Source organism: Neophocaena asiaeorientalis, unplaced genomic scaffold (genome assembly GCF_003031525.2).
Source record: "Neophocaena asiaeorientalis asiaeorientalis breed wild unplaced genomic scaffold, Neophocaena_asiaeorientalis_V1.1 scaffold251, whole genome shotgun sequence".
NCBI classification, from domain to species: domain Eukaryota; kingdom Metazoa; phylum Chordata; class Mammalia; order Artiodactyla; family Phocoenidae; genus Neophocaena; species Neophocaena asiaeorientalis.
The window spans coordinates 799,489-813,871 of record NW_020173377.1 but is presented as its reverse complement, the minus strand read 5'-3'; the positions used below and the strand labels follow the sequence as shown (position 1 = coordinate 813,871).

Here is a 14,383-nt window from a genome sequence, read left to right as displayed (position 1 = left end):
CCCTGGGACCCCTCCTCCACCTTCCTTGTGACCGCCATACTCTCTTCCCTGTTTAATCACTCCAAACCAACCACACTGGACTCCCGACAGTGCCAAGAGTGTGCTGTGTTCTTCTCTGTCTCAGGGCCTTTGCACCTTGTGCTTGGAACACACTTTCTTTGGCCTGTCCTGTGCTATCTCCTCACAGAGGCCTTCTGGGCCTCCTGTCAGGGTTGGAACCCTCCTTCCCAGGTTTGCTGGCCCCAGAGCACGTGAGCCGAGTCAGGGGCCTGGACTCCACGCGGAGCTCAGTCCCTGTGGGCCAGACCGACACATCCTGCTGCTTTTCTCTTTGCCTTCTCCCTAAACACAAAGTGAAAAGGGGATGAAAAGGAGACAGAAATGAGTACTCGTGGGGAAAGAGCTGAGGAAAAATGGAGGACAAGCCCACCTCAAGAGGAAACCAGGCTGAGGAGAAAAAAGAGGTTGGCAGGGCTGAAAGAAGGGGAGGACACACCGTGAGGAAGTGGGGGCCTGGGAAGTGGGCGGTCAACAGGAGAAAGCAGGGGCAAAGGAAGGGCCCACAGAGCCCAGGGAGAGCATGTGGGCCTGAAAGAACTGTGCGCTGCTCCACAAGGCTGTGGGCAACTTGCACCGCCCCCCTTCTGCTCTGTTCCACCCCTTCTGAGGGTGGGGGATTTGTTCTCCCGGGGAGCCCTGGACTCCCACCGCCTCCGTGCATTGCCCGCAGAACTCTTCCCTGGACCCGCGTGGAGCCCATGGGAGTATCGCGGCCTGGCCCCTTGTGGCTGTAGAGTCAGGCGGAGGCCCCGCGGACCCACTTTGCCTTTTCCGAGCATCACAGATGCGTGAGGCCCTGTCACAGGACTCAGGGGTGGAGGCACTCCCCTTGGCCACCTCGGAGGCCAGTGGAGATACACAAACCCAGGCTCTGTCCCACGCAGGCCACTTTGGGCCCCGTGGGGTGCAGACACCTGATGACTCGATGCCAGTAGAGAAAAGACATCTGAGGCAGCGAAGTTTGGACCCGTGGCTCTGTCAAAATGTCCCCAGTGCTGTGTTCCCTCCCACTTGGAGTTGGGGGCCCCAGGTACCAGACTTATCGCTGAGGACAGGCATTTTGGTGCAACTTCTCTGAGCAGCACTACAATTCAGAGGGGACTAAAAATAGAAGCCTGTCAGTTTAAAATTTATTTTTACACCACTCAGAAGGCCCTTCAGGATGTTTCATAAAACGTCTTACACTGTCGAACTGTGAGTGAGAGAAGCCTCTCGCCCTGTTAATGTTGCCCCAATAGGAGACAGATCACAGTGTCTTCTCCCCACTCGGCAGGAAAGTCAGGATCTGAATGAGATGACCTTGCTGAGCCTCCCAGGGGGATTTTCCTCGGAGAGCTCCAGTGGCGAGTCATGCTGGGAATCCCGCCCCCTAGCCCGGGCTGGCCTCTTCCATGCTCTTGGGTTTGTTCCCCAATGCCTCCAGCATCCTCCTCCCTATTGGGTCCCTGGGTTGGGCCGTCCCTCCATCAGTGCCCATTGAGGGGCCAGGCTGCTTTCCAGGGGGTTTCAGCAGCATCACTGACATGGTCCTGGTGAGCCCTGGCCGGAGCCCCCAGTTCACCTGCACTGGATTCTCCTCTCCAGTATCCAGGGGCTTGTGGATTCACTGCCCTCTCCCTCTCCCTGTCTTCCCCCAGCCCCCTCTCCCCCTCTTAATGAGGATGATCTGAGAAATCCAGAATAACCAGGCTTTTTCCGACACTGCCTCATGCCTGCCTGACCCTCCCATCCCTCTCAGAGGGGCCTCAGCCTGTCTAGTGTGGTGCCCATCCTTGGCCTCTCCTGCGGGGCCCATCCTCAGCCTGTGTTCTCGGCCTCAGGAGCGTGTTCTCTCTTGTCCCCCATCTGACTCACCACCAGATGGTGGTGGTTCATACCTCATGGATATCTCTGATTTTGTCCACTTTGCTCCTTAGCCCTCTCCCCTAGTCCAAGCCACCATCATCCCCTCTCATTCTCTCTTGCCTCCATCATGCCTAGTCACAGCCACACAGCCATGCCCCGGGCCATCCCCATGGAGCAGTCAGAGGGGTCTCATCCCCGCTTGGCCTTGAACCCCCAGCACCTTCCTGCTGCTCTGCGGCTGAAGATGAGGCCGCCAGGCATGGCCTGCAGGGCCCGGCCCCATCTCCTGCCTCCTCCGAGGCCCCTCTCCTGCTCGTTGCCTTCCCTCCCACCTCGGGGCCTTCCTGCCCCTCTCTCCTGGTGAGCTCCTCCTCAGTCTTAGCTCACTCCCTTCCTAGGGCCACCTCCCCTGGCTCTGACCAAGCAGCGCCTTCCATTTTCCCAGCGCACCCCGCTGGTCTGCGCAGCTGCTTAGCGCTTGCCTCTTCAACCCGCTGCGCACCCTGCGGGCCCAGCTGAGTCTGCCTGCTCTGGGCCGTTGTCACCCCGGGCCTGGCACAGGCCAGTACGGCGTGGTGCCTGGGGAGGATCTGAGTGAGTGAAGAGTCTAGGGCCAAGGTTGGCAAACTTTTTCTTAATATTCTAGGCTCTGGGGGCCATAAGAGTCTGTCACAACTACTCAACCTGCCACTGTAGCCAGGAAGCAGCCATAGACAATATGTAAGCAAATGGGCACAGCAATAAAACCTTATTTACAAGAACAGACAGCAGGCTGTGTGTGCCAACCCTTGGTCTAGAGAAACAACAGAATTCATTCAACAGCGAAAGGAGTGTTTCTAAGGAAACGATTTTCCATGAGAAAGGGCTGTGGCTTCCTGGAAATCGCTGGTAACAGCAGGAGAAGGTGGTTCTGAAACAAGCCCCCACCTGACCCTCAGACAGGTGTGACTTTGAAGGTGACAATTATGGATCCCCTATGACCTTGCCCCAAGAGGCTCCCGTGTGGCTTGCAGGTGAAGGCCATGACCCTGGGAGGCAGACAGTGCTGGGCGAGGGGTAACAGTGTCCAGGCGTGGAGTCTGAATTCTGCTTCCTGTTGCTCCCATTCAGGGAGGGAGGTGCCTTGTTTGAAGTCAAGCCCAGTCTTGGGAGGGGTGGGGCGCCAGCAGTGACCGGGGCGAGTACCAGACCATGTCTGGGGGCTGATCTCTTACGCTGTAGCAGCATAAGCGCCCCAGTGAGAGAAGACATCTGAAATTAAGGTGTTAGGGTCGTTTCTCATTGCATATCTATTAAAAGGTTATTGTCGGTATGTCCCTTTTAACCCTATAATATTGCCTTTTCATAGCTGTGACTTCTGTGATAATTCCAAACCTAAATGTTTAGCCAGATAAGAGACTCTACTTCATGGGCATTGGAGGTGTCTGAGACCTGGGAACTGCCTTGGAGGGTGGCCTGATGGTGTGAGGGCGCTGCTGGGTGACCCTGAGGGATGGCCCTTCCAACCGCTCCTGCTCATTTAATCCAGAGCCACCAGACCAAGTGGCTTGGACGGGACAGAAGGTGGCTGCCGCTGCGTGAGCACAGAGGCCCAGGAGCATGTTCTCAGGCTGCTTGAGCTTGGCCATAGGGTGGGGGACAAGCAGGTCTGCTGGGCCACAGGGCCAGTAGCCCTCGGGTGATGCCAGAGCTAGCGGTGGGGGTGGGGGCGGGGGAAGGAGTAGGTTAGGCCTCTCCTTATATGTGGTGGATGGGGACAGAGCAAAGGTACACAGTTCCCGGTGCCTTAGCCAGCACTCTGAAGCCAGGCCACCAGGGTTCACAGTCCAGGTTTGTCATTTATAAGCTGTGTGACTTTTGGCAAGTTAGTATCACTTGGTTGGTGCCTTGAGTTTCCTCATCGGAAAAAATGGGGGTGATACAGGCTCCCACCCTGAGGGGTCATTGTATGGAATAGAATGCTTGGCATACTGTGAGCACTCCGTGAGTGTCAGCTGTCGAGCAGCCCCTGGAGCAGAGTGTGTCAGGAATCAGAATGGCCCCCCAGAACCCAGTCCTGGGTCTTCCCTCGAGTCTGGGCTTCACACCCAATTACAAAGGGGACCTCGTGTCTGGATGGCACAGGGCCAGGGAGAGGGCATGAGCTGCCTGTTTTCTCCAAGGTCAACAGACAGGAGGGCCCTTTCTGTGGAAGAGTTTGGACCCCAGAATGAAGGAGTTCCAGCTAATGGCCGTCTTTCCCAGACGCGTTGCCCAGACAGATCTGCCCAGCAGCCAGAACCCTAGACTCCTCAGCCCCTTCTCCAGTTTCCCTTCGCCCTACTTAAAATTAAGTCAGAGGCCCTCGGACACCCATGTCAGGCAGGGCCATTTCCTTTTTTGACACCTGCCACTACACCCAGCTTTCAACCCCTTGGGGACTTTGTGAGAGGCTGGGACCAGGTCATTCACCCTTGGATAAAAGGAAAGCAAGGTGACTGGGCTGGGAGCATGGACTTAGAGGGACTGCAGAGGTGTCTGCCTTTCCAGTGCTTCTCCTCACCTTCCAGCGCAGGCGGGCCTTGTCTCCGGGCCTGGGGAGCATGGGCACCATGTAGCAGGACGAGTATTCCCAGGGCTGGGCCAGAGTGCGAGGTGGGGTGAGCCGCGAGCAGCCTGCTTGGTGTGGCCCCGAGCCTCAGGAGGGCACGGCTGCGGGCTCTGCTCTGCCCTCTGGGTGCTGAGGCAGCACATACTCATGGAGGCTTGCTGTGCCCCTGACACTTGGTTGTGGGGATATTGCTCTGAACCAACAGGTAAAGGTCACACTGCAAACACAGCCACATGACATGGCCTGGAATCGGTCCCTGCTAGCGATGCTGCTCCCTCCTCGCATGGGGCCCCAGCAGCTGGGGAAGCACGGTGGCGGTGGCGCGCGCTGTGGTGGCCTGGCTGACTCCCTGCAGGTGGCCGGCCTGCCTGCCCTCTCGCTGTGTGCATCGCCAGCCCTGAGCGTGCGTGTCTGACCTCTGCTACTTGGCTTCCCCGATCGGAGCCTTTTCATCAGTGGGGAAGCCCTTTCCTGGTGGAGGGAAGGCATATCAGCAAATCGGAGATCAGGGTTTCCAGGCTTCACTTTATCAGGAGGGATAACCGTTTCCCATGAAAATGAGGTCCCATGCTTTAGTGGAATGGGATTATTAAGACAAATTTGTGAAGCAGAGACTGTGTTCTAATGCACAGGAATCCAAAGTGTCCATCCTCCTCTCCCTGGCCCATCCTTCCAGCTCAAAAGGGGTTTGGACGGGATCATATGTGACGGGGAAGAGCTGGGTGGACTTAATCTCTGGATGGTGGCTGCCACTGAGCATCTTGGCAGAGTAGGCTGGGGGCGCAGGGAGTAGGGAAAGTGGACACCAAACACAGAGATGACGTGACTCTTCCAGAAGCTTGCCTGGGAAAGGGGAGAAGCTGCAGGTTTGAGAAGGGTGGACTTTTTTTCAGCCTGTTTGTCTCTAACGTGCTATGAAGCATCCCCTCATAGCTCCCAAAGGAAGGACCCCCAACACCCTCCCTCCATTCAGGGGGCTGGAGGTGAAATAAGCGATGCTTTTCTGTTCAAAGAAATTTAACATCATCAGATTTAATGCCATATTTCTACCGAGCTGAAGTATGGGGCCCCCCATGGAACTAAGTAGAGGCCTCGTGAAATGCGTGGCACCCCTGGTATTGACATTGGCCCAGCACCCACTGCCTCCACATTTGGAAAGTCTGTCCCTGTGAAGAAAAAAAAATTTTTAAGTGTGTGTGTGTGTGTGTGTGTGTGTGTGTGTGTGTGTGTGTTGGGAGGGGGATGGTGCTGGGCAGAAGAGGAAAAGCTGGCTGGCTCCCCCACTGGGGCCTGGAGTCCAGAGCCATCGGAAAAAGTCTGGATGAGGAATGATTTTGGAGCTTGGCTCAGTGTGAGTTTTGCAGCAGCCAGTGGAAACTTCCAGGAATGCTGCTCTGGGCCAGCCGGGGGCTGTTTCCGCCGCCACTTTTATGAGCTGCAGACCCCCTCCATGGCTGACCGGCCAGCAGAGGGGAATGTGACCGTCTCTTTCAGCTCAGCTCTACGTCTCAGGGTGCAGTTCATATTCCACAGGCAGTAACTTTTCAGGCTCTGTCCTGTGCCCCAGGGCTCAGAGCCTTTGCATCCCGGCCAACTCATCTAGAAGGGGCCAGCCGCCAGGAGGAGCAGCCTCCATGAGCGGCTGACATCCATGCGGGATGCTGCAAAAATTTATAGCAGTCTTAGAGGGGAAACTCCCTCCCAAAATGTTTCAATGTTTTATTAAATATGTGAAAGGAAAGTTTCCTTTCTACTGGACCAAGGCCCAGAGCCTCCATGGAGCCTCAGGGAAGGTGGCAAAACCTCTTGGGAAAGCCCACAAATGAGTAAAATTAATAGAAAGTTTTGTTTCTTAATCTGACCCCTTTCTGATGCCGGTAGGCTGCATGGCACAGGAGCCAAGCCTGCTTCATTCACAGTGGACTTGCCCAGGGCCTGGTGTGGGCCTGGACACCACTGCCCCTCTGTCAACACTCTGTCCAAAGCCAGAGGAAGGGGGCAGCTTTCTGCAGCCTTGTCTGGAAGCCAGGTTCACAGGCCAGCTGTCATGTTGGGTATGCAGGAGAGGCCAGGGAGCAAAGGCTCTGCCTCTGGAAGTCAACATGACAGATTGTCATGGTGGACAACATGGGCACCATGCTGTCACCTCTCAGTCTCCGGGACTGCTGTGAGCTCGGCATTATCCTTCCCATTACAGAGGAGAAAATGGGCTCAAAGCTGGGGAATTAGGGCCTAACCCCCAAACAGCACATTCCTGCAATGGTCCTCAGTGGACTCGGACAGGCAGAGGCCCTCCTGGGCTCAAGGGCCTGGGAAGCCTCTCCAGGTGTAGAGATAAAGGGCCTGAGGTGTGGGCAGGACCCAGGTGGGGCGCCTTCTTTCGTGGATGCAGTTTTCTCACCTTTGGAATGGAGATGCTTGACGGTCTCTGGTTGGTTATGGACAGAGTCTGGCCCACACGAGCAAGTGGTTCTGCTCTGGAGCTCCAGTCTAAATGCCAGACCACCGGGGCTGGGGATTCCTCACGCTTGGCTGTCTCGGGCAATGACCGAGGACTATGGGACCTGCTGCCTACTTTCCCTCACTATGTCCTTCCCGCTGCCCAACAAACATCAGAGAACAACCATCCCGAACCAGCAGGAGTGGACATGAAGACCAGAGACAAGGCGCCAGGAAGGAGCCCTGGGTGGGAAGAGCTGGCATTTGTTCAGCGGGCTGAGACAGCTGAGCGGGACTGCCTGAGGGCAGCCCGATGGCCCCTCCATCCTCTGAGCTTGACCGTTTATTTTGCAGACAGTCTCCATCCTGGAGCAGCGGTTGACACTGACAGAAGACAAGCTGAAGCAGTGTCTGGAGAACCAGCAGCTAATCATGCAGAGAACACCACCATGATCAGGGGAGCAAGAATCAAGAGCTCGGTCGATTTGGGGGGTGACAGGCTGGGGATTTGTACTAGGGAACTTGGGTAAATAAATAAAGGGGATTCAGCTCTGGGAATCACATCCATCCCAGAGCCCCAGGGGTCCTGCACCTCTGCCCTCCACCCAAGCTGTCCGCACCTGGAGACTCTCCACTTGGCTGTGGGAGGCCCCACATACCCACAGATGACCACGTTTAGTTTAACGTGAAGGAGCCACTTGAAAATGTTTGCTACCTTGGAGTCCTAAGCGGAGTCCACTTTTCCCTTACGAACCTTTCTACTGTATGACTGGCTTCCCCCACCGACCTTTCCCAGCGTAGAAATGGACTACTCATTGGTTGGATGAGCCAGGAGTTTCCTATAAATCTGACAAAAGGCCCAAAGTGGGCCCATCTGTCTCTGATTTACCCAGGAACAAGCACTCTGGAGAGGGGGGTGGCTTTGCAGTGGCCTTGATTTCTGCCCCACACATGTTCACTGGGGCCTGATGGCTTCCTCCTCCGCATGCATGAGGGCAGAGGAAACTGAACATTAAAACAGACTTGATGGAGCTTGTCAGTGAAATGGCTTGTCTCTGAGTGAGACCTAGTCCCCCCATCCCCAGGACCTATAAAGGGAGAATGAAAATGGCTTCTTGGAAGGGCCCCTGCCAGGATCACCTCTGAAGCCCAGCACACCCTGTTTGCAGCCGTTCGGGGTCTTCAGGAGCAAGGACAGCCAGAGCCCCTGCCTACACCCTGTCCCTCTGGCTGGCCTGGCTGGCTGCTTCAGCTGAGACCTGGAGGCCTCAGGCACCTGCCTTTCCTCTTGCTCGTGAGGGTTCCGTAGTCAGCTTCCGCTGCATCCTTGCAGGAAGGCCAGGCAAGTGTTTCCCATATGTCTGGGTGTCGTCCATGCCTTATGCATTCAGCTTCTTGGGGCCCAGCCAGCCAGAGAGGTATTTACCCTCCAACACACCTGCCCTGCCCTGGGGCCTGGGGGGAGGGCTGTGTTAGATCTTCCCGGGAGCTGTCAGTACCAAGCAGCTAATGAGGTTCCCAGCCTCTGCAGCTTCCAGGTGGGAGCAGAGTCTGAACGCCTAAGAGCTTGGGCTGACAAGAGGCAGCCTATGTTGAGTACTGATGAACGACAAGCCTGGAGGAGCTGCCTCTTCCACCTGGGTGGGGAGAGAGCTGTAGTCTGCAGTTAGGCCTCAGGCTCTGCCTTTGGTCGAGCCGTGTGACCTCAACGTGGTGACATAACCTCTCTGAGCCTCAGGTTCTTGTGTCAGGTGGTGGTGGTAACCACCCCACCAGGTGGCGATGAGGTAGGTACTCAACAGAGGCCCGTGGCTCCCCGCCCCCATCAGTCCCTCTAGGACGATGTGGGAAGAGGCTGCAGGCTCAGGACGCTTTGGAGGCCCCCAGGAACCTGCTGCAGTCTTCCCACGTGGCCCTGCTAGTGTGTAGAAGAGCCTGGAAGTCCTGCTGGTCTAAATTGGCAGGTAAGACCCTTGGCTGTCTCGGGAGGTCATGGGCTCCCCGTCCCTGGAGGCTTTTAGGGAGTCTGAGCAATGCTAAGTCAGCTTGCTCAGAGGGGACACAGCTTGTGGGGCCAGGCTTGTCATCCCCTCCCATGCTGGCTGCCCTGCCACTAATGAGACATTGGCTGCCGTGTTGCAGCCAGTGGAGCTGGAGCTCCCAGGTGTTGGGGCTCTGGTGATCCGAGCAGCCAGCCCAGGCGAGATCCTCTCCAAAGACACAGATGGTGCAACAGGACAGGAGCAGGGTCTCCAAGGCATTGTGTAGCAGCTCTGCTCACAGGCCAGGCAAGGGTTGCCACCCATCGTGTCTTCAGTTTACACCAGGATCAAGTTTCGAATTTTTCTCTGAAATCTCCCTTTCTCTGTGGGAGAAAATGAGGATTTTTGAGGGTCTGCTAGGGATTTGGGAAGTGGCCTGGGAGGTAGTGGTGTACTGTTTTCCCCTGGAAGTCCCATCACCATTGTCAGATATAAACAGTCCGGAGAGGGGTACTCACCACCACCCCCACACACAGCACACCCCTTGTCTGGTAGGACAGTATTGTCATGTCCTGGGACAATCCGACCTGGACCCTCCCAGATGGAGGCGGGCCAGAGCCGTGGCCATGGGCTTCTGGGAGGGCTTTGCACGTGTGGCCGGGGCCAAGCCCTCCTGAGGGGTTTCCTGCCACTCACACCTGCCTTGACGGAGCCACCAGACAGATCTGGAACTGGGGAGAAGGATGGTTCTTGGAGAGCTGCGTATGTCTTTAAAACAGCACAGAGACCTGCCATCTCCAAGCCTGGGGGTCAGTGTGTGTGACCTCGCCAAGGCAGAGCTGTGAGGGCTCAGGCTCACATTTGGCCATGTTCTTCCCCAAAGAGTTCCTTTTTTTGCTCATGTGGGGCCTGACCCAGGACCTCACTGCTCTGAGAATCTAGGGGCCAGGTTGCTCCTGGCGGGAGGGAGGCAGAAAACCCTAGGGTGCTCTGACCGCTCTGGGGACTGTCTGTCTAGCCTCAGTTCCAAGCCCCGCCCCCGTGAAGGTGCTGCAGGCCCCTGAGCTGGGCAACACGGTCTGGGCAACACGGTCTGGGCTGGTGGCAGGCAGGACTGACTATGGGGGGGTTGGGGAGGGGCCCTTATAAGCACAGGAGGAGTGGGGAGGCCTAGCGGGGCTTGAGGTGGCTCGGCCCAGTTGAGGGCCACATGACAGGGCCTGTGGCGTCTCCTCAGATGACACTCCCTGCTAGCCCTCCCAGGCAGCTCCCCTGTGGCCGAGGGCTCTTCCCCATCCCCCACCCATGCTGCCAAGCTCAGAAGCAGCCCCTGGAAATGTAAATGCCTCAGCTCAGCCATCATCTCTCCTAATTTTGGATTTTGGTAACTGAGCTCCCAGAAAACCAAATTGCAAATTTTTTTTTTTTTTTTTTTTGTGCTAGGAAGATGTGTTTAAGGTTAGTGGGGTTTTGTTAGGAAGTACATCTCAGTGGCAGTTCCCAGCCCCCACCCCCATCCCTTCATCCCCTAATTTTCCTAACATGTGAAGTGAAAGAACAGGTGTCTGTGGTTTAAATTGCAATCCCCCACCTACCCAGTGCCAGATCCTCAGGGTTCCAGGGATGAATCTGTACTCCCTGCGGGAGAAACTGAGGGAGGCAGGTCAGGTGGGCTGGAAGGCCAAGCCAGAAGGCAGCAGCTGAGTCCAACCCCTGCCCATGGCAAGCCTGCCGCCCTTCATTACTGAGTCACCACTCCCAGGGGTATCTGACAGACAAAGTGCTGATGGATCCCTGCAGGCCTGTGTCCCTACAGAGACTTGAGTAGCACGAGCCAGTCTGTCCTGGAAACTGCCATTCTCCCGCCCAGCACCATCCTTGTCCTGTGTCCCATGATCTCAGTGGGGGCGCGCTGCGTGACGGCAGGCTGGCAAGAGGGAGGAGCAGGGGAGTCCGGGTCGCTCTGGGAGTCAGGGGCACCACCAGAGTCCAAATCCCGGCTCTGCCCCCTGCTAGCTCCATGACCTTGAATGAGCTCAGTAACCTTGTGGAGACCACTTGTGAGCTAGTGCCCGTCTCATCAGGCACATGAGGCGCTCAGAGGGAGAATGTGCTCCGTGTGTGACTAGAAGGAGACTTCTGGCGGGTCCGACCCCTTCCCTGGGACTTGGCCTGTATGTCCATGGGGATGGAGTCTGGTGGTCCCAGAGTCCTTCTGGCTCTGAAGTTCTGGGTGGCCAGGGTTACGATCTCTTGACCCCGTGGCCCGTGCTACAGGGATCCCCAGTGGTGAGGAGGGAGTTGGGCCGGCAGACAGCCTTGCCCCACCTGAGGAGGCAAGCCCTCCAAGCCCACCTCTTCTGATGTCACCAAGGCCGAGGCCACCACTAGGGCCAGCACAGGCTTGCGGGTGGGTGTTTGTGATTGCTGGGAATCCCGGAAACCCAGCCCGCTGCGCAAGCGCAAGCATGGTGAGTCACACTATCCCAGCTCCCTGTCATTAACCTCATCTTCCTAAACTATCTGCTCAAGATGGGCCCCTAATGGCTCCAGCCTTAACTGGTGGGTGGCCATTTAAGCGGGACAGAACTGGGCCCCAGGGTTTTCTCCAAGCACCCCCTCTCCACCCCACCCCGCCCCATGCTGCTGAGGAGGGAACCACCTTGCCAAGGCGTCAGTGTCAGGCAGGCGGGCCCCTGCTCACTTCCTGTGAGCATCACCGCCCTGACACAGGGCCTTGTCCCGTTGCTGAGTGGGCTCCAGCCCTAGCACCCCGGGCTCACTCTGCCGGCCACTCTGGGGGAAGTCTCTCTAGAGGCCCAGAACGTGGGGCATTCACAGCCATGCTCGTGCTCGAGATGAGACTGGAGCCAGGCCAGACAGCCTGGGGCAAAGCCATGAGGAAGCTTTCTGTGCCGGCCCCTCCTCCGCTGTCAGCTGCTGTGTTGGAAACACTCTCCCCGACCCTATTTACAGAGTAAGGCTGGGGAGTGGTTTCACTTCAGGTGAGGCCACCTCGAGCCCCTTCTGCCTGGGCGATGCCTATAGCAGGAGGCCTCCCCCCGCCCCCACTGTCTCCTACCACCCATGAGAAAAATGAGCACTGTCGGATGGGGGACCTGGGCAGGAGAGGAAGTCACATCTTCCGGCAGCTTTCCTTTCTCAGTCCTAAGCTGCTCTTGCAGGCACAAGTGCCTGTTCCTGAAAGTGGGACTTTGATATCTCTCATGGGTGCTCCGTGGGCAGAGGCTTGGCCTGCAGGAGTTGGGCCCGTGTCAGCAGTGTCACTCAGCCAACATACTGACATCAGCCCCTGGCCATCTCCATCCTTCCTCAGCTGGGCACCTGGACTCAGCTGAGGAATGGAGACTGACTTCAGAGCTGTGACCGTCCCTGAGCACCTGGGGCCCACGTTTACCCAGTCCATGTTGTTCTCCTGGTCTCAGGCCTGGCCAAGGGCACAGGTGCCCTGCAGCTGCTCTGCTCACCTGGCCTCTCTTCCAGATCTCTGCCCTGCCCCTGCCCTTCCCTGGCTAGGCTCAACCCAGGGCCTTGCCTTGACCTGGCAGGCCTCTCTGGAACCATCCAGCTCCCCCAGAAGCTCCTGTGGTGCCCCACCCCACCTCTGCACCGAGCCCCTCAAACTGACCCCAGCCAGTGCCACCCGAGGACATGCCCTCATGCCCAGGGTTGGGATGGGAGTGCTGATCGTGTTCCCCGGGGCCAGCACACCCCCCACCCCTACCCTCACCCCCAGGATCATTCTCCATGACAGCTGCTGCTGGATTGGCTCCCCCAGAAGCCTCTGGAACTTGGAGCTAGAGAAGCAATGTAATTAGTCTTCCCAGACCCTCCAGGCAGCAGCTCACATGTGCCTGCTAACTGGAAACAGAAGGTGCTTTCTGTTGCAGAGGCCTGGGCTGGCCCGCGTCTGGGCTGCTGCTGTGGGACTTCTTGGCTGTAACTCTGAAGTTGACCTTTGCTCCCAGGATTGCCCTGGTTCTGGGGTTGGGTCCAGTTCCCCTCACAGTTGGGGTGTGCTAGGGTCGTTTGTGAGGTTCTACAAGGATGCCCATGTCCTTTGAGACATGTCCCAAAGTCTCCTTTTTTTCCAGTTTTAATATTTTTTTTATTGAAGTATAGTTGATTTACAGTGTTGTTAATTTCTGCTATAAGGCAAGGTGATTCAGCTATACATATATATATACATTCTTTTTTTAATGTTCTTTTCCATTATGGTTTATCATAGGAATTTTGTTGTTGTTTGGGGCTGTGTCAGGTCTTAGCTGCGGCACGCGGGATCTTCGTTGTGGCATGCGGGATCTTTCATTGTGGCATGCGGGCTTCTCTCTAGTTGTGGCCCACAGGCTCCAGACTGCATGGGCTCTCTAGTTGTGGTGCATGGGCTCCAGAACACATGGGCTCAGTAGTTGCACTCCGCGGGATTAGTTGCTCCGTGGCATGTGGGATCTTAGTTCCCCGACCAGGGGTCGAACCCATGCCCCCTGCTTTGGAAGGCAGATTCTTAACCACTGGACCACCAGGGAAGTCCCATATCATAGGATATTGAATATAGTGCTCTGTGCTATTATACAGTAGGACCTTGTTTATCCACTCTATATATAAAAGCTTACATCTGCTAACTCCAAAGTCCCACTCCATCCCTCACCTAACCCCCTCCACCTTGGCAACCACAAGTCTATTCTCTATGTCTGTGATTCTGTTTCTGTTTCATAGATGGGTTCACTTGTGTCATATTTTAGATTCCAAATATAAGTGATATCATATGGTATTGGTCTTTTTGTCTGACTTACTTCATTTAGTAGGATAATCTCGAGTTGCGTCCATGTTGCTGCAAATGGCATTATTTTGTTCTTTTTTATGGCTGAGTAGTATTCCATCATGTATATGTACCACATCTTCTTTATCCATTCATCCATTGATGGACATTTAGGTTGTTTCCATGTCTTGGCTATTGTGAATAGTGCTGCTATGAACACAGGAGTGCATGTACCTTTTTGAATTCTAGTTTTGTCTGGATATATGCCCAGGAGTAGGATTGCTGGATCATATGGTAATTCTATTTTTAGTTTTCTGAGGAACCTCCATACTGTTTTCCACAGTGACTGCACCAACTTACATTCCCAACAACAGTGTGGGAGGGTTTCCTTTTCTCTACACCCTCTCCAGCATTTATTGTTTGTAGACTTTTTGATGATGGCCATTCTGACTGGTGTGAGGTGATACCTCGTTGTAGTTTTGATTTTCATTTCTCTAATAATCAGCGATGTTGAGCATCTTTTTATGTGCCTATTGGCCATCTGTATTTCCTCCCAAAGCTCCTGTTGGGATAATTGCCTCTGGTTTGGGGGAACCTCAGCTCTGGAGGCCCCTCTGGTGAGGGAAGGGGGCTTAGGCTGGGGCAGGTCAGGTGAGAGCCCTTCCAATCTGCCCACCACTCAGGCCA

At 55.9% G+C, this 14,383-nt stretch overlaps 1 protein-coding gene across 1 annotated transcript in view; it reads left to right on the top strand.

Moving 5' to 3' along the window:
* The window catches only part of POC1A (POC1 centriolar protein A), a 73,120-nt gene extending 65,628 nt beyond the window's left edge, over window positions 1-7,492 (top strand). Inside the window, exon 11 of the mRNA XM_024746405.1 lies at window positions 7,289-7,492. Within this exon, the coding sequence (XP_024602173.1) occupies window positions 7,289-7,387 (99 nt within the window). The 3' untranslated portion in view covers window positions 7,388-7,492. The remainder of the gene's footprint in view (window positions 1-7,288) is intronic.
* The last annotated feature ends 6,891 nt before the right edge of the window (window positions 7,493-14,383 follow it).